The 18,980-nt window shown below is 24.6% G+C and overlaps 1 protein-coding gene across 1 annotated transcript in view; it reads left to right on the forward strand.

Moving 5' to 3' along the window:
* LOC122505049 (suppressor of lurcher protein 1) overlaps positions 1-18,980 on the forward strand; it is a 255,048-nt gene that overhangs the window by 52,976 nt on the left and 183,092 nt on the right. Inside the window, exons 4-5 of the mRNA XM_043616468.1 lie at positions 476-687; positions 7,628-7,705. Coding sequence (XP_043472403.1) covers positions 476-687; positions 7,628-7,705 — 290 coding nt within the window. The remainder of the gene's footprint in view (positions 1-475; positions 688-7,627; positions 7,706-18,980) is intronic.

Here is an 18,980-nt window from a genome sequence, read left to right on the forward strand (position 1 = left end):
TTATTTTTCTCTCTATTAAAAGAAAAAGAGAGAATTTTCATATTTCCATAAAGAAAATAATTTAATAGAAATAAACAAAAATAATACCCTGTTTTTATTCTTTATTCTTTCTACCCGCGGATGTAGACAGAAAATCATTAATAAATTAAGTTAAAAAAATTTGTTTCTCAAGCATTTTTCTTAATCAAAAAAAGAATTTATTAGAAAATAATTGTAGAAAATAAAATAAAAAAGAAAAAAAAGTAGATTCAAAAAGAAAATTAATGAATTAAATAGATTGGAAAATGAGAGAAAGGAGAATGAAGAGAAACAAATTTTCTTGCTTTATTGAAGGAAACTTGTTTGATGAGAAAATGAACACTCGTGAGAATTCAAAATACAAGGTTTCAGATGCGTCCACGACCATTACCACTGATTTACAATGCAATTGGATCCGGTAAATGTGCGGTCACTAACGAAAAGCATCCTGTTACAGCTGTCTGAATAGGGCCGATTTAATCAGGGTGCATGATGGAAGGGATTCTCGAGCGCCTACAATAGCAGTGCTATGCAACGAAGGAGCGGAAGTCGAGGTGCTCAGCACAGGGTCAGATCTCTACGTTGAGTTCGTCGCTAATTCAGAACGTCCCGGGCAAGGGTTCAAGGCGATATTCCAATTTCAACCTCTGGACGATGCTTTAAATTCTGGTAAGAGAAAGAGAATGAGAGAGAAATATCTATTTTTTTTAACTAAAGATAAAAGGAAAAAAATTAGAAAAATAAATTTCCAAACTTTATCTAAATGAAAAACGTTGTCTGACTATAAATGACTGTTACTACTAGTTAATAATGACTTTCACAGTAGCGACAAATTTTGTACAAATTTTATCAATTTCTTAACGACTGAATTTGAATTTTATTACTGAATTTAAATTAGGAGAGAAATTAAGAAAGTCTGACTAGAAATGACTATTACTACTAGTTACTAATGACTTTTACCGTAGTGTCAAATTTTTTAATCCACTTTTAATGACTAAATTTCTATTTTACTACTGATTTTAAATTAAGAGAAAAAATTTTGAAAAGTCTGACTATAAACTGACTTGTACTACTAGTTACTACTACTACTACTACTAAGAAACTCTGACTATAAATTACTGTTACTACTAGTTACTAATGACTTTTGCAGTAGTGACAAATTTTGTACTAATTTTATCAATTTCCTTATGATTGAATTTAAATTTTACTACTAATTTTAAATTAAGAGAGAAATTTTAAAAAGTCTGACTATAAATTGACTTGTACAACTAGTTACTAATCACTTTTACAGTAGTGACAAATTTTATCAATTTCGTAATGTCTGAATTTGAATCTTACTACTGATTTTAAATTAAGAGATTAATTGGAAAAGTCTGACTATAAATTACTGTTACTACTAGTTACTAATGACTTTTGCAGTAGTGACAAATTTTATCAATTTCTTAATGGCTGATTATAAATTAGGAGATAAATTCATAAAGTCTGACTATAAATTGATTTGTACTACTAATATCTATTTTTTAATTCTGAAAACGTTCCAACTAAAATTGTTTTTTTTTCATAAACAAATTTTTGTAGACAATTTTAAAAATTCGGCCTAAAGTAATATTAAATAGTTAGTTTACTACTTTCGTCTGACTGTAATTGACATAGACTACTTAAGAAAATTTACAAGAATGTCGAGTCGGACAAAACATGCACTTAAAATAATTTTTTATTTTTAAAATAACTAAAGTGAATAGAAATAATTTATTCTATAGTTAAAATTTAAAAAGTTAAAAAAAAAATTTTAATTTTATTCTATCGCTAACATTTTTAAAAAAAGTTGCAAACTCTAAAATTAAGAAAATGAAAAAAGTATGACTATAAACTGACATGTACTACTGATACGAATTTTAACTAATTTATACTACTATTGGCAAAGTTACGAAAGAATTTTTAAAACTCAGATAAATTGATTTATATTGCCTACACTTGGTAAAATTTCGAAAAATTAAATCTTGTCTGACCATAAATGACTTTTTCTACTGTACTTTACTGGTGTTAAAGTTAATACATTTTATGCACAAGTCTAATTAATTGTAAATACATATTTTTGTAATAAAAAAGTGGGAATAAAAAATTTCAAGGATTTTATGTCTTGTCTGACGAAAACCGTCTTTTACTACTGATTTTAAAGTAATACATTTATCAGAAGATATTGTGTCTGACTGAAACTTTCTTGTACTACTGATACTAAATTAATTATAATTAAAAGATACCCTGGCTGACTGTTACTGCCTTGTACTACTGATACTAAATTAATTCTAATTGAAATTTAGCAATATGCCCTGTCTGACTGATACTGACTTGTACTACTAATACTAAATTAATTTAAATTAAAGGATACTGTGTCCGTCTAAAACTTCCTTTTACTACTTGTGCGAGTGTTACAATTCTTAACTGTTCTGTCTAAATGAAATTTACTTTTCCAACTGGTAATAAAAAAAGATTTTAAAATGTTGTCTGATCCAAACTGACTTATACTACTAGTGTTAAATTTTCAAGAAATTTAAAGTTTAACCAATACTGACTTTTACTGCTAGACTCAAAGTTGCTATTATTGAAATTGTCTAATGTAATGAAATTTCCTTATTATTGATTAGCATTTAAAATTTATTTCCAATTCTCAAAGTATAAGAAACATTAAAAATTCAAAAAATATTATATAAATATATAATATAAATTTATAAATATAAATATAAATAGAAAATAAATATAAAGAAAATGCAAATATAATAAAAAACAAAAACAATAAAGCAAAAGTACAAATAAATACAATATGATTATAATTAATTAATTAATTAATTAATTAATTAATTAATTAATTAATACAAAATACTACAAAAAAAGAATGTAATTAAATACAAAATAAATATAATAATTTATAAAATATATAAAAATAATAAATAAATATTTCTTGAAAAAGAGATAATAAATAGGGCTTGAAAAAAAGACAATAATAACACATTATAAAAACCGTTTTCCACTCTTCATAAGACGCAGGTAAATTGTATTCTATATTCTACTGAAAACATTCTTTTTTCTTTCTCCCAAAGAAAAAAAAAGAAGGATAAAAGATGAAAATTCTTGAATGTAATAAGGTTTTAGCATATAAACTACATGTAAGAAAGTAAATGAATAAATCGAAAGAGCTTCGTATTCCACAGGATAAAAATGTGTTAGAAAGTGTCTTTGAATAGATTCCTCTTTTCCTTTTAGCCCCTTTGGAATAATAGAAGAATCGTTTTCTGTTACGTAAATTGGCTCAGAGCCATCAGAAGTGACTAGTTGAAAAAGAATTGCATTAAAGAAAAGACTTTTTCTTTTCAATAAAGATTTAACACCCTCTGTAAAAATTATTAGCTTTTCTTTAAAGAGCCATCAAATTCGACTTTGAAGAAATTCGATTACGTGAATCCCTTTAAATTCTAAAAAGAACTTACAAGAATATAATCTAAAGGTCATTTCTTCCATAGGTTGGGAAATTTTATTTCTTTAAATTTTATTTCTTTTTAAATTAAAGGAAAAAAATATTAACTGAAATAACTTTTTTCAGTTAGAAGAATCATTTTCCATTGTGGTTTTTATTTGATTTTTCTTCTATAATTTTTATTTTTTATATTTATATTTTATTTTAATTTCATTTAATTTTTTGATAACATTTTTTTGATAACATTTCTTGTGAATAATATTGTATTTGTATTAAAATATCAATTATTAATTTATTAATATTTAGTCATTATTATTACTTATTATTCTTTGTTGATTTCATCTGGAAGAATTGTTTTACAAAAATATTATTTACTCTCGTATTTTTTTCTGTTTTTTTTCTCTCTAAAAATAAAGTTTTTTCTCGTCTGGTAAATTTTGGAACAACTTGTTGTTGATGGTAAAGGCAAACTTTTAACTATTAAAATTACCAAAATGTAAATTTGTTTCTAGATTTGTAAAAATCCAGATTTTTTATGTCAATTCTGGTTAATTTAAAGTTTTTAATTTGAATTTTAAAATTAATTTGAATTTTCCAAAAAAAAATTGATTTTGAATATCACGGTCGGTAAAATGGAAAATCACGTAGCGGAAAAACTTCACGTAGCGACTCACGGTAGAGCTTTAACGAAGCTTTTTCGAAAGTTTAAAAGAGAGCTTCTTTACTGCAAGTCGGTACGTAGAATATTTTCTACCTTTCCTTCAATTTACTGCCCTTACCATTTGAAGTTATTTGCACCTTTTATCAACAATAGATAAAATGTTTGTCAAAAAATTTACCCAAAATTGATAAAAGTAATATTTTTGCGACAAAAATTTCTTTGCATAAAATATCAACTGCCAGTTTCTATATCCACATTACGAAAATTATAATAATTTTGGAATTTTCTAATTGTAGTGAAATTTATTTTAATATTAATCAGAAATAGTACTTTTTAAATATTTATTTTAAAAATTTTTTTAAATACTTAAATAACACTTATAAAGAAAAACAAAATACCCAGCAGTTTAAAAAAATCTTTGCAACTAAATACTTACAAATGATATGCAAAATAATTTAATATTTTTTAAATGTAATATATGGGCAATTCCACGCAAGATTTACCTATGACCTTGAAAATTCGGTTAAACATATTTTTTTCTCAATCTATATGGAAAAAAAAGAAATACGTGTTTTTTTATTTTTGTTTAATCGCCAAAATTTTCGAGTTATGAATTTTCGAAATTTTGGATTTGTAACTGTAGACATATTTTCAGTAGCTTATAAGTCTGAAAATATTAAGTATAGAAAAAACTTGTCAAGGAATGAAAGTTTTAGTTTTCTTTCAACTTTTAAGAAATGTAAAAAAAAAAAATTTTTTTAAATTTTTTTTTTATAAACAAATTAATTTTTTTTAACTTTGGACCCTTTTCTTTTTTCTTTTTTTTAAATTTATTTATACCTTATAATATACAGAAGATTTTCCAAAAAGTTTTGGAGTGGGCCGACGCGTTTAATGAGTTGTACAAAATTTTCAAAAATCACGTGCAAGGTGCTCGTGTTCTACGAAACGCCTCACAATGGAATTTTTTTACAATTTACTTCTCAAAAAATGTCTACAGACTAAAATTTTTAATCGATTCGAGTGTTTTTTGTTTTAAATAAAAGGAGAACAATTTCTGAACATATCCCTCCATGCAAACCTAAGAATCTTAAATTGTTTATAATTTTTTTTTAAATACAAAAAGTTAACAAATTAGTTGTGTAGTTTCCTTTAAAAATGAATGATTATTTTCTTATTTTGCTACTACACATGTCCTAAATCAGATTCAATTAATATAATATATGACCACCAGATAAATAGTAAAACATAAAATAATTTATCTAAACACTTATAAACAATATTAGTTAACAATTAATTCATTTTTAAAGGAAACTACACAACTAATTTGTTAACTTTTTGTATTTAAAAAAAATTATAAATAATTGAAGATTTTTAGGTTTGCATGGAGGGATATGTTCAGAAATTGTTCTCCTTTTATTTAAAACAAAAAACACTCGAATCGATTAAAAATTTTAGTCTGTAGACATTTTTTGAGAAGTAAATTGTAAAAAAATTCCATTGTGAGGCGTTTCGTAGAACACGAGCACCTTGCACGTGATTTTTGAAAATTTTGTACAACTCATTAAACGCGTCGGCCCACTCCAAAACTTTTTGGAAAATCTTCTGTATATTATAAGGTATAAATAAATTTAAAAAAAAGAAAAAAGAAAAGGGTCCAAAGTTAAAAAAAATTAATTTGTTTATAAAAAAAAAAAATTTTTTTAATAAAAAATTAAAAAAAATTTTTTTTTTTACATTTCTTAAAAGTTGAAAGAAAATTAAAACTTTCATTCCTTGACAAGTTTTTTCTATACTTAATATTTTCAGACTTATAAGCTACTGAAAATATGTCTACAGTTACAAATCCAAAATTTCGAAAATTCATAACTCGAAAATTTGGGCGATTAAACAAAAATAAAAAAACACGTATTTCTTTTTTTTCCATATAGATTAAGAAAAAAATATGTTTAACCGAATTTTCAAGGTCATAGGTAAATCTTGCGTGGAATTGCCCATATATTTTTTATTAAATATTTATTTTAACATTTATTTGCGTATTTATTTTTTAATTATATTAAATTATATTTGGTACATATTTACATAAATTTTTATTTTAAAAAAAAATATTAAATTTTATTAATTATGTAAATAGTTTATTCATTTAAACCAAATATCGAACACAAAAAATGATCAAAAATTATTTTTTTCAAAAAATATTATTCTAATATTTTGAGAAACGTTCTGAATTATTTGTAAATTATTAATAACAATCATATTATTACTGTTTTTTAGTTTCGAGGTTAATAGTAATAGTAAATTGTTAATCAGACTCGTTTGTATTAAATAGAAAGTAAAATACCGAAATACAAATAGTGAAATTAATAAGAGTACAAAATTAGTAGTATAGACAAGTTTTAGTCAGACATTTTAAATTAATAATAATAAATAAATATAAAAACTGTTAAAATTAGTAAACATAAACATAAATACATAAAATAAAAAAAATTGATTTTAAATTAAGAAGGAATTTTCTGTATTTAAAGTACTTAAGAATTAAAGAAAATCGTAATGTAAGTTAAATTTTTATATTAATTTAAATATAGTATTTTAACTTTAGATAAATGAAAATGAACAAATTTAATTATATGGTTGCTCTTTAAAGGTATTAATTTTCAAAATATATCAAATATTTATTTGCATACTTATTTTCTTTGTTTATTTTATATAAAATTCTTTTAAATATTGAATGTTTAAAATAAAAACAAATTAAGGAACAAAAACAACTTTTAATTCCGTAACTTAAAAATTAATTTTCAACAAACTGACAGTGAGACAATAAAATCAATAAACAATGTTTAAGAATAAGAAAGAATTATAATTCTTCTTTGTTTATAATAAGAAAAATTTAAACTTAAATTAAGAAGCAAATTTTTGTATTGAAAAAATACAATTTTTAATTACAATCAATTTTTCTCTCTCTATGCTATATAAAAAAATCTGAAGTAAAGAAAAAAAAATAAAACTAGTCTTGTACTTTCTCAGAATTGAAAAACAGTCGTCACTTGAGTGTTTGTCAATAAATCTTGTTTGGTGAGAAGAAAAAACCACCGTTCGATACATTGAATCATATATGTCATAAATCTCTGATAATATTTCTCGCAAGGAAAGGGAAGTAGATTTCTAGCAATTTTCTCGAATGAAGGAAAAGGATAGAGAAAAATAAAAAAACAGATAGAAAGAGAGAGAGTGAAGAAGAGAGAGAAAAGAGTGTTAAAAGTTGAAAGAAAAATAGAATACGATAAATCAAAATTGCATCCTTCAATATAATAATATGTGTAAAGCCTATTATTCCGTTTCAAATTCATAATGCAATAAATCATAGACGCGTCCGTTTGTATTAAGGGTAAATTGGCTGTGTTGTATTGCACGCACAACTCCCTGTCGTAATTAACGGCACTGTATATTCAGAGGATAATTACTATAATGTGTTCCAGAGTTGGACAAGGTCGTCCCTGGAGGCGTTACGGGGAACCCCAAGTACTCGGTCATTGGTCCGGCTGTCAGCGCTACCAGTAAGTAGAAAATTTAAATCATAATTGTTTCTAATTAACGCCCAACTGTTTTTCACTCCTTCGTCCAAAAAGTATCACCCAAGAAAAATTTCCCCCAACAAAACTTATTTTTTACAAAAAATATTTTTCTACCCTTTTTACAAATTTCATTAGTTACTTGCTAATAATTATAATTATTAATTATTAGTAATACTAATAATAATCCCCTCCACGAATAAGAGGGGAAAAAAAAGTAATTTCAACACGAAAGATTATTTACCTTCGAAGGAGAAAAAGACAAGAATTAAAAGCACTTAGTGTCAAAGTGCTTTGCAATTTGGATTGTATCCAAAATTATATATTGCGCTCAGCGAATATAACTTTGATAGGGAAGATAAAGTTTTAATTTATAATCTAATACGATTAATTGTTAGATAACAATTGTACTAAGATGGAGAAGTATACGTATATGTAGAGAGAGAGATGCAAGTGTAGTAAATAACGACTGAAAAAGGTGATTTTCAGTTTTCCTTAGTCAGAACTCCTCCAATTAGTTCAACAAGTTGTTAACAAAGTCGGTAACTGCAATGTGGCATTTTTAATTAGAAGCAGAAGAGTATCACGAACTGCTCTCAAGAGATGCACGTTTTGTTTTTTGTTTTTGTTTCTACAAGGCAGTATAATATATGAACATCATGCATAATGGAATATTAAAAAAAAATTGCGTTTCATATAATTTGTCAGGATTTTCATTTTGTCGCATCATAAAAACTTTTCTTATTAAAGAGTTGCAAAAAAAAGTTTTTAAATTGGTAATATGAATTTAACATATTCGTTTATGATTTTTTACTTTTTGCAACACAATTATATACGTATACTTGGGTGGGATAGAGACAAAATAAAAAATTTTTATTTAATTATTCATTTTTCGTAAGAAAATTTTTCTATTTTTGAAATAGAATATATTATTTTAATACATTTTTTGTATTTGAAAAGAAAACTCCATGAAACTGTCGCATATGTGATAGAAAGGAATTTATTTTATAACGACGAGAAATTTTCTGGGCTGACTAAAACGGACGTTTACTACTATATGGAATATTGAGAATTTGGAATGCCTGACCTAAAATTGATCTTTACTACTACAACTAAACCTTCGTCTGATTGGAACTTGGGTTTGTGGAACTGGAAATAAGTAAAAAAACTAACTCTAACATCAAAATTTACTAGCAATAACTAATAATAAAAGTAAAAGTCCACTGTAAGTAGTAAAAATACGTTTCGGTCAGACCAAAACTTAACTCACTTTTTTCAAATTTTTTTCCAAATAGTAGTAGTACAAGTCCTTTTAAGTCAGACATGCAAAATTTTTTCAATTCCATCAGTAAAATTTTCTTTTCAGCTCGATTCTCCTTTTTTCCTAACATATTCAAAACATTAGTTAGGAAAAACAAAAAATTAATTAGTTTTTATAGGTACACAGAAAATGTTACGAAAAAGAGATAAATTTTTAAAGAAACTTATTTTTTCAACCATTTTGAAATTAAATACAATAATTTCAATTCAAACAGTGGTGTGTTCAATAAAATTTGATTGTAAGGACTTTGGAAAATAAAACTAAAACTATATAAAATTCATGAGCAACTATACGAAAAAGAAACATGAAGGAGAATGTAGGAGGAAGAAAAAAAAAGTTCGTTTAGATTCTATTTATCGAGCGATTTTGTGCTCTTATTGCATGATAAGTTGGCAAAACCTGTTCACAGTCCAACGGCGACAGCATTACATTAGTTTTAGTAGAAATCGGATAGTTTCGAAGTTTGATGCCTTCTCCGATATTACTTTTCAACAGAATTTATTTTCGACCCCTTCCCCCGGGCCCCTCTTTTCAACCCTTCTCAACCCAGTACTACCACCACTACCACCACCTTTTTGCCTTTTTCTTGAAACCCTATATGGTATCTTATCTTACCGTGAGGCGTATAAAGTTTGCACTTGTCTATTTAGTTTTCTATGTTAAAGCAGAATACGGGTGATGACGCATCGAGCTAAAGTACTTACAAAGTTGAGACGTCGTAACGTTACGTTCATGTTAGATTTTCACTGGAGTTCCTTGAGACTCAAATTGCTTTTATACAGCCTCTTAGTCATATTAAATTGTCAACATTACTAAATATTAGTTTTCAAAATCTTGTGAGAGCATAGTCTCAATTTCCTTAAGTCGTAAACATATAATACTGTGTACGTATTGTTGGATTTTCATAAAGGGATTTATACATTTTTGTTGGAAAAAGAAAATTTAAGTAGAAAATGAAGATTTTGTCAGACAAAAAGCTTTAAGTAATTGTTGCTAGTAAAATCAGTATAGTGAGAGACAGTTATAGTCAGACAAATTAGAGTCTGATTTCTTTTTTTTTTTTTTTTTTTAATTTGACCGTTTTGTCTGACCATTTCTTTATTTTACTACTTAAATAGAAATCATCACTGATCTGTCTGACAGCATACTGTTTTCACTACTTAAAAAATATAAAATAGTGACGGAAAATAATGAAAAATAATGATTTTAATATTTTTAATTATAGTAGTTAACTTCTAGTTGAGTCAGACAAACCGATTAGTCAAATTACTGCTATTCATATCAGTAGTAAAAAACAATTGTAATCGGACGAATCAGTGACGATTTCTTTTTAAATAGTAAAATAGAGTTTCGATCAGATAATAAAAACTAAATAAATTTTGTTTGTAATATTATTATAACCAAAAGCACTTATAGTCAAACACTTTAATTATTCATCGCTTTTAATAGCAGTAGTAACAAACGTTTGTAGTCAGACAAAATAGACTCGATTCTATTTTAAGGAGTAAAATAGATGTTTAGTCAGACAAAACTTTCTAAATAATTAGCCTTTACTGCAAGTAGGAAAAATATTTTTCGTTTAGTTAAAAAAATTTCTCGATTTTCCAAAGTGTTTTTACTATCAATAGTACAATTTTTTAATCAGTTTTTCGTTGATTAGTTCCTAGTAGTTAATGTCAGTCACAGTAAGCCAAGGATATAAATAAAATGCAGCAGCAAACAGTAGTAAAAGTCCCTTCTAGTTAAACTTTGTTATTTATTACTGCAACTTCACATCAAGTAGTAAAAATCCCTTTTGGTCAGACACAAAAACTTTTCAATTCCATTATAGAAATTTATTAGGAACAGTAATAAAAACATCTATTTATAATTAATTTAGCATTATTAAATTTTCTTCATTTGAAATTATTTAATTTCCTGAATTTTAAATTATATAATCTTATTTTTTCGAAATAATATAATTCCATTCTTATGTGGAATTATTTGATTTTCTTCATTTAAAATTATTCAACTTTTTTAATTAAAATAATTTAATTTCAAAAGTGACATTTTCTGAAGGATTCTCTTTGTTCAGGAGAAAAAAGTCATGTAATATACATTTTTAATAATTAAAAAAAAGTAGAGATGCATTCTAAACAAAATATCAAATGCACTATCATGTATGCACAAGGGATGGATGTATTTCGATACACATATTATTTTAGCTAGAAATGTGCGCTCATAAAACCGTAAGTTAAACTCCAGTGTGTTAGTATTCAAAAAAAAGGAAAAAAATTGAGAAAAATGAAAAAAAAAAGTTTAAAATTTATGCTCCCCTGTTTTATATAATGTGGACTTCATTTTGATCCTACTTTATCAAGTATATGCTGGCGGAAAACACAAAGCACACAATACTTTTCTATCCAGGGCACCATAGCAGCTTGTTAGCGTCACAGAGTATACCCTCTCATCTTTGCTAAACTCTATAAACAAAGAAAATCCGATTTTATATCCACTGAATACGAAAAATAATACCAGAAAATTTTTTTTTTCTTAATGGATACATATATATAAATTTGTATGTGAATGAAATAATAACCTTTTACTTTCTAAAAAAAAAGTTAAAATGAATATGTCACGTTTTATGTAAATAAGTTTCTTTTCTTAATTATTCATATATTTTTTACAGTTGCTTAGACATATGAATTTTAATAATAAAACAGAATAATTAAGGAAAATCAATTAATAATATTAAGTGCTTATTAAAAATTGAAATAAAAACGTCCTGTTTTCGATGATTAATAAAACTGACAATTGAATTTGTCAAATTAATTTTTTATACATTAATATCATAAATTTAATTTCGATTTAATATTTCAATACACAAATAACTATTTAAGGGACATATTTAAAAGTTAAATAAGTATTGAATAATCATTTAACTTTAAATTTTAAAATGATTAATTAAAAATTAAAATAAAATTGTCCACTTTTCTATAATTCATACAAGTGTTAATTGCATTTGTCAATTTAATTTTTAATTACATAATTAAATTTCGTAATTTTATTATATAAATTAAATTTAAAATACACATAATTTTGTCATTTTTGTTCGTCAACTAATAATTTAACCTTAATAATTTATTTTTGTAATTTAAATAATTAATTTTATTTAATTCAGTTTTATTTAGATAATACAAATTTAATTACGTTAGATTTTTAAATTATAAGCTTATTTCTACAGTTTTTAACTTTATACTTTCGTTAATTAATTTTTTAATTTGCTTTCTAATTTAATTTCGCAACTTTATTTTATAATTTTATTTCCTATTATTTAATTTCATAATTATGTGTATAAATTATTATAAATTATTATTTAAATTATTTTATTTATATTTATTTATATTAAATTATATTTAATGAAGATTTATTTAATTTTAATTTGCAACTTGTTACATTTATTATAAGTTTATTTAAGAGAAAATTTTTTGCAATATTTTTAACGGTAGGAAATTAAAATTAAAAAATAATTAAATGTCAATTTTATAAACAAGTTGGTAAAACTCAATATTTGACAGAACAACTTGAACGAAAATTTAATTATTCGAAACCTTTTAAACATAAATAACATTTACTAAGCATATATATATATATATATATATATATATTTATTTATGTATACATATAGGTTTAATGAATGCAAATTGTTTCGCTGATCGAAACAATCACGGGTAATAAAACACGCACTCTCAATTGTAAAAACCTGTAAACATCCTTCTTTTATGGACTATTTTATCATTTAGTATTTATTGTCCATTGTGAAATGAATAAAAATAAATTATAATTTATTTTACGACGAGGACAATAGTATCGTTTGTGTTTATAATGTTTTTATAAAAAATAGTAAAATAACGATGAAAATTGAAGATTATAGAAGTTAACGTAATAAACTTGAAGAAGATATAGTTCCGGAAAGAAAATATGTTCACGTACTACACTCTGAATCACGACAGAGAACCTATTATGTCCTCTACTTTAAATTGAAGAGCTATTATCACGACAGAAACGCGTTATTTTGCATTAAATGTACCTCTAACTGTTCGGATGGGTTAAAAGTTACGATGATACGTAACAATGTAACGTGAATATACGTATATGTATATACAACTGTAAAATTGCACTTTTAACTCTCGCGGAAACCTTATAAAAAGTTCTGTGCAGAATAAATTTTATTTATTTTTTTTTTTTTTGTAATTGCATGAAAATGTATTATTAAGTCGAATTTTTTTTTCTTTCAATTTATGAACTTAGAAATTTATTTTATAACTAATGTGTCTGACTGTAAATTTCCTTTACTACTGAACAAACGTAATTCGAAAAATAATTGAATATTTCAAAAATAGTTTTTAATAAAACTAAAAAAACTTGTGAATAGATTTTTTTTAGTACTATTGCTGTTATGTTTTTAATAGTATTTGAAAGTTTTCGTGTCTGACCAAAAGGGATTTTTACTACTTAATGTGAAGTTGCAATAACATTTTTGATCAGACAAATCACTGTTGATAAATTTTGTTTTGGTAGTACAAGACCACTGTCAATTTAGCTTTTAGTAGTAAAATTAATAAACAGTCAGACATAATGAATTAATTGATTATTCATATTAATATCAGTAGAAGAAAACATTAATAGTCAGACCAACCAGAGGTTTTGAATATCAGTAGTAGAAATCATTTAGTGAGTGTAAATTTCTTTTTACCAGTTTTGCTAATAATAATAGTAGTAAAAATCACTTACTGTTAGACAATAGTAGATTTATTTTTATTTATTAAATTTTATATCAAAATAACTACTGATAATGCTAGCAACAATTATTATTAACGTTTTGTCCGACCAAATTTTCATTTTACTATTTAAAAATAAATCCACTCTTCTGTCTGACTATAAATAGTTTATTCTACTAATATTAGTAGCAATAATTATTCACAGCGATTTATCTGGGTAGATATGATTTTTTCTATTGAAAAACACTTTATTGTCAGACTATAAATATTTCTTATCACTGATATTAATGGCACTGAGTTTTAATTGTATTTTGTCTGGCTAAAATTTTCATTTACTGCTGGAAAATTAAGTTACATTATTTACTGCGTTATATCTGACTAAATTGTTCTCTTACTACTGATTTATTCTACATAAACCCTTCTGTAATTTCCCAAAATATTTTATCATTAAAATTAAATATTTCAATTAGCAATTAAATTTTCTTTCCATTCTTTGTTTAAAGTAATTTCACAAAAGTAAATCAACAAGAAAAATTGTCTGACAATAATTATTCTTCCAACCATACTATAATATCAAAAATGACTACACAAAAAAATTTAAATCCCCATATCGGATTAAAATTGACTTTTGGGGAAAAAGTATAACGAAGCAAAAGCAAACAAAAATGAATTAAAAAGAAAAAAAAAATTACGTTTGCTTGTTTTTGCAATAAATGGCTTTCATTTGTTGATTGCTTGCGCAGTGTACACAACATAATACACAATAGCAAACGTTAGGTGTATGTCAGCAAAAGAAAACCACTGGAAAAAAAGTCGTTTTCCTTTTTGGTGAATTGTCGTCGTTGAAGAAACGAATTGCCAGCTGCAGTGACCTTTTAGGAGCCAGTGGAAATCTAATAGACCACAAGCGAGGATGAGATATTGGCAGGGCCGGTTGTAGAGGCGTGTAAAACGTCGAAATTGCACAGTACAACATACAAACTATACAAGTGAACGTTGAAGAATTCGAGAAGAAGAAGAAGACGAACTCGAAATGCAACTATTCACATTTTTCTTATACGAACTACATACTTGCGTGTTCTACCCTTTTTACCCCCCCCCCTCCTCCTTCTACCCTTTTACCCCGCAAATATATAAAGAAAAAAACCAACCGAGTACAAAACTTTTCAAAAATCCTTTTTGACAGTTTCAAAACATTCTCTCTCCAAATATATTTGAATGGTAAAAAATAAAATTTACATGCATACAAAAATGCATGAAATTGAATTTTTCCCCTCTATAGACAGGAAATAAGAATTTATTTCCTAAAGTCATTTCCACTTTTCGAGTTTAATTTAAATTTCAATTCATCAATTTGTTTCATTTTATATAAATTTCTCACATATATTCATTTTTCCCTATTTAATTTTATCTCAAAAAATTTAAAATATAATAAAAATTCGAGAATATTGGAAAAATAACAATTAACAATAAAAAACGTTTTTCTTTTTTTTTATTATATCAGTGGATAAAATTGAACTAAAAATTTTTCAAATTGAATTCTGTGGCCTAAAGATTTTGTGATATACTTTATATGGATTCCAATATCGAGGAATTTGTAGCAATCAGCTTTTTAAAGGACCTCGATTTCATCCTTTTCATACTAACCTATTAAATTAATGGCTTTTGCAGCTTCTACGTCTTTCCCCGCTGTGAATTGAGAGAACTTTTCATTTTCCAACGTGAGAGAGAAAGAGAGAGGGGACATTCAATGAGATATGAATGCTTGGCAAGAAAAGAACATTTCCGGATTTATATTCTTAGAGGGTAGATCGCGAGATCAGACTTTAGGTACTTTTGATATTTAATAATATTGGTGACGAATGGCTGCACTCATTCAAATTTTTCCCCGAAAAAAGAAATTTCAATCTACTGATTACATTTTCTTGTTTTGTTTCATTTATTTCAATTATTTCAATTATTTCAATTATTTTACACGAAAAACAAATGAAATAGAAAGTCTAGGAAAAAATTGATCTAAAGTTAAAAATATTATTTAAATTAAAATTTAAATACTTAGTAAGTACTTTTTTATATTTAATTTTATTTCGTTTATTTAATTTATTTATTTATATGCTTTTATTGTATTCGTTTTTTATACTTTATTTCCTAATTTTTAATTCGTTCACTATTTTTTATTTAAGATTTTGCTTTATTTATTCATTTATTTATTTATTAAAAGTTGAAAATATACCTATTATTTCTTTTTTTATCAGAAAATTGAAATTTTTGGCACCAGTAAAAGTAGAATTGAATTACAGAAAAAGTAATCGATTTTGTTTTGTATTTTCTTTTCATTATTTTTTCGTTCTCTATTTAATCATTTTTATTTTATATGTTTAGTTCTCCTGATACAAATCAATTTTATTTAGTTATTTAGTTATTATTTATTTTTTGAGAAAAGAAAATTTATTTACGTTTCTTTTTTAGTAAAATACAAATTTTTATTATTATTCATCAAAAGAATTTGAGTAAATAAATAAATTATATGCTTGTAAATAATAAATAACTAAATAAATAAATAAAATTAAAATTATTAAATAAAATACAAAAAAAAGTAAAAGTAATTAAATAAAATAAAAATATGTTACGTCTGACCGAAAATATCTTTAACTACTGAAATGAAAATATCATAAATTGAAAAATTTTCTATAACGATTCCAAAATTGTTAAAAAATTTCCTAAAATCTTCGAGACCCTCGTTATGAATTTTACTAACTGCGATAACAAAATTATCAGTTACTAGAATTGACCGACTATAAATTTATTTTACTACTGCGAATCAAATAAATTTCGATCATATCTCATAGGTCAAAAAGCAAACGTAACCGCAAACATCAAAATCACCTCAAAAATTTTATTATATGCAATCAAACAAAATTCAGGTCACATTTTAGAGATCTAAAAATATTTGGAAAACAGTAAAAATTGCCAGACCAAAAGGTAGGTAAACTTTAAAAAAAATTGTAGTATGAGTTTGAAAAAAAATTTTCAGATTAAAAATACTTCATTTTTAAATTAACATAATTTTATAATTTTGTTAAAAATTCAGAGCTTGAAAAGCGAACAAAAGAAAAAACAATAAAAATTAGGTCAAAATTAAGAGTGTAGAAGAATATAATGATTATTATAATTAAAATATAAAAATTTGCAAAAAAATTCAAAAGAGAATTAATATTTATTATTTTTAGGATATTTTTTAATATTATGAAATTTATAATTAAAAACTTTTCAGAGAGATGTGAAAATTATTTCATACTCTTTTTTTTACATTTTCATTAAAACATGGAATTTTTTTTTTTTGCTGTGAAAATCAATAGTCTTAATCCGGCTTGAAGGGGTGTTAAATTTTCCACTCTTTCTATTTGAAAAGAAGTCTTCTTTTTTTTGGTTTTAGAAAAGAAGTTCTCTCTCTCCCTCTCTCTGTCTTTTTTTTTCTATAATTAATCCGATTTTCAACGAGAGCTGCAAGAGGACTTGTATGATATTAAATTGATAATAAATTGAGCCGTAGAGGTTTATTGATTTAGTTTTAGAGTTCAAAGGGCTCTCTCTACATCTTTAGTTTCTTCTTTGATACTCATCTCGTCTTTCAAGGAACACCTCTATAAATTGAAAATAAGTAAAGAGTTTATGTATCTCCCTTCTTTTGAATCCTCTTTCTCTCTTTTCACCCTTTCTCTCTTCATCTCTCTCACTCTCCTTCTTTCTATTTCTTTTTCGCTTTCTCTTTTTTACCTTCTCGCTCCTTCTTTATTGAACTATTCCGATTGATGTTACTTGCTACAATTTTTTTTAATATTACATTACCAATGATTATTTCATAGTTCCGCAGTCTGCAAAATATATGCAACTTTTGCTGCGCACTGCGGTCTTTTATAGGGGATGAAGGGGGGTCTAACGTACCTTGTGGTTTTACAAATTTTTTTTTTCTTTTCCCCACTAGTTCCATTCACATTGAAAATGAATGTCGGAAAATGTAGAAATGAAAACGAAATGAAATTTTACGTGAAATAAGTCGAAATACTTATTTTTTTTGATTTTTAAAATTTTCTCTTCTTATTTTATTGAAATTATTTGCAATTTTAAAAAAAAATTCTATTTTTATTTTCCTTTTTAATCAACTCGCTTTTTTGTTAACAGAAGTATTAGTCAATTTAAGGTAAGTGCTATGAATAGATTCCATTAAATTTCATCACAAGTGAATGTTTATCAATCTTTAATGAATTTTTAAAAGTTTACCGAATTTTTATCGTAAAAAGTAGATTAAAAAATAATAAAAATTAAAAGAATTTTGTTAAAATGAAAATTTTAATGGACTGGGAATTTTAAATTTTATGAGTAAGGTAAAAAATAATTTTTTTAACTAGATAATCTAAATGAAAAAAAAATTCTAGTTTGATATATAAAATTGATTAAAAGAGATTATTTTCAGAAGAACGAAATTTAAAAAGTTTATGAATGAAATATGTCTGAAAATGATTTCAATAAATAAGAAATTATTTTATTTAGAACACTAATTTTATTATTTGTTTTCCAGTGAAACTAATCTTAATGAATAATAAAATATCGTATTTTAATTAATAAGATTAATATGATTAATAAGATTATTAACATTAAAAATTGTTATAATAATAATAGTAATTATTAAAAACTAATTATATTCATAATAATAAAACTATCTGCTAAGAAATTTAATACAAAAAGTTTACCAATAGAATATTTTTAAAAACGAGAGATGTGATTTTTCAAATGATTTATTTATTTTTATTAATTATGTATCTTTTATTGTGTATACATAAAATATATATTATATGTTATTACCTCCGTTTTAAAAATAAATATTGTAAATGAATATATTTTCAAGTAATAATAAAATGTTTTGTTCTCATTTTCTTTCCATATATATTTGTGATTCGTGCAATTATAATTTATAATCACAAACATATATAGAAATAAACTGAGAACAAGATATTTTATTATTACTTAAAAATATTTTCATTTACAATATTTATTTTTAAAACGGAGATAATAACATATAATATATATTTTATGTATACACAATAAAAGATACATAATTAATAGAAATAAATAAATCATTTGAAAAATCACATCTCTCGTTTTTAAAAATATTCTATTG

This window comes from Leptopilina heterotoma, unplaced genomic scaffold (assembly GCF_015476425.1).
Source record: "Leptopilina heterotoma isolate Lh14 unplaced genomic scaffold, ASM1547642v1 Lhet_337, whole genome shotgun sequence".
In the NCBI taxonomy this organism is placed as follows: Eukaryota; Metazoa; Arthropoda; class Insecta; order Hymenoptera; family Figitidae; genus Leptopilina; species Leptopilina heterotoma.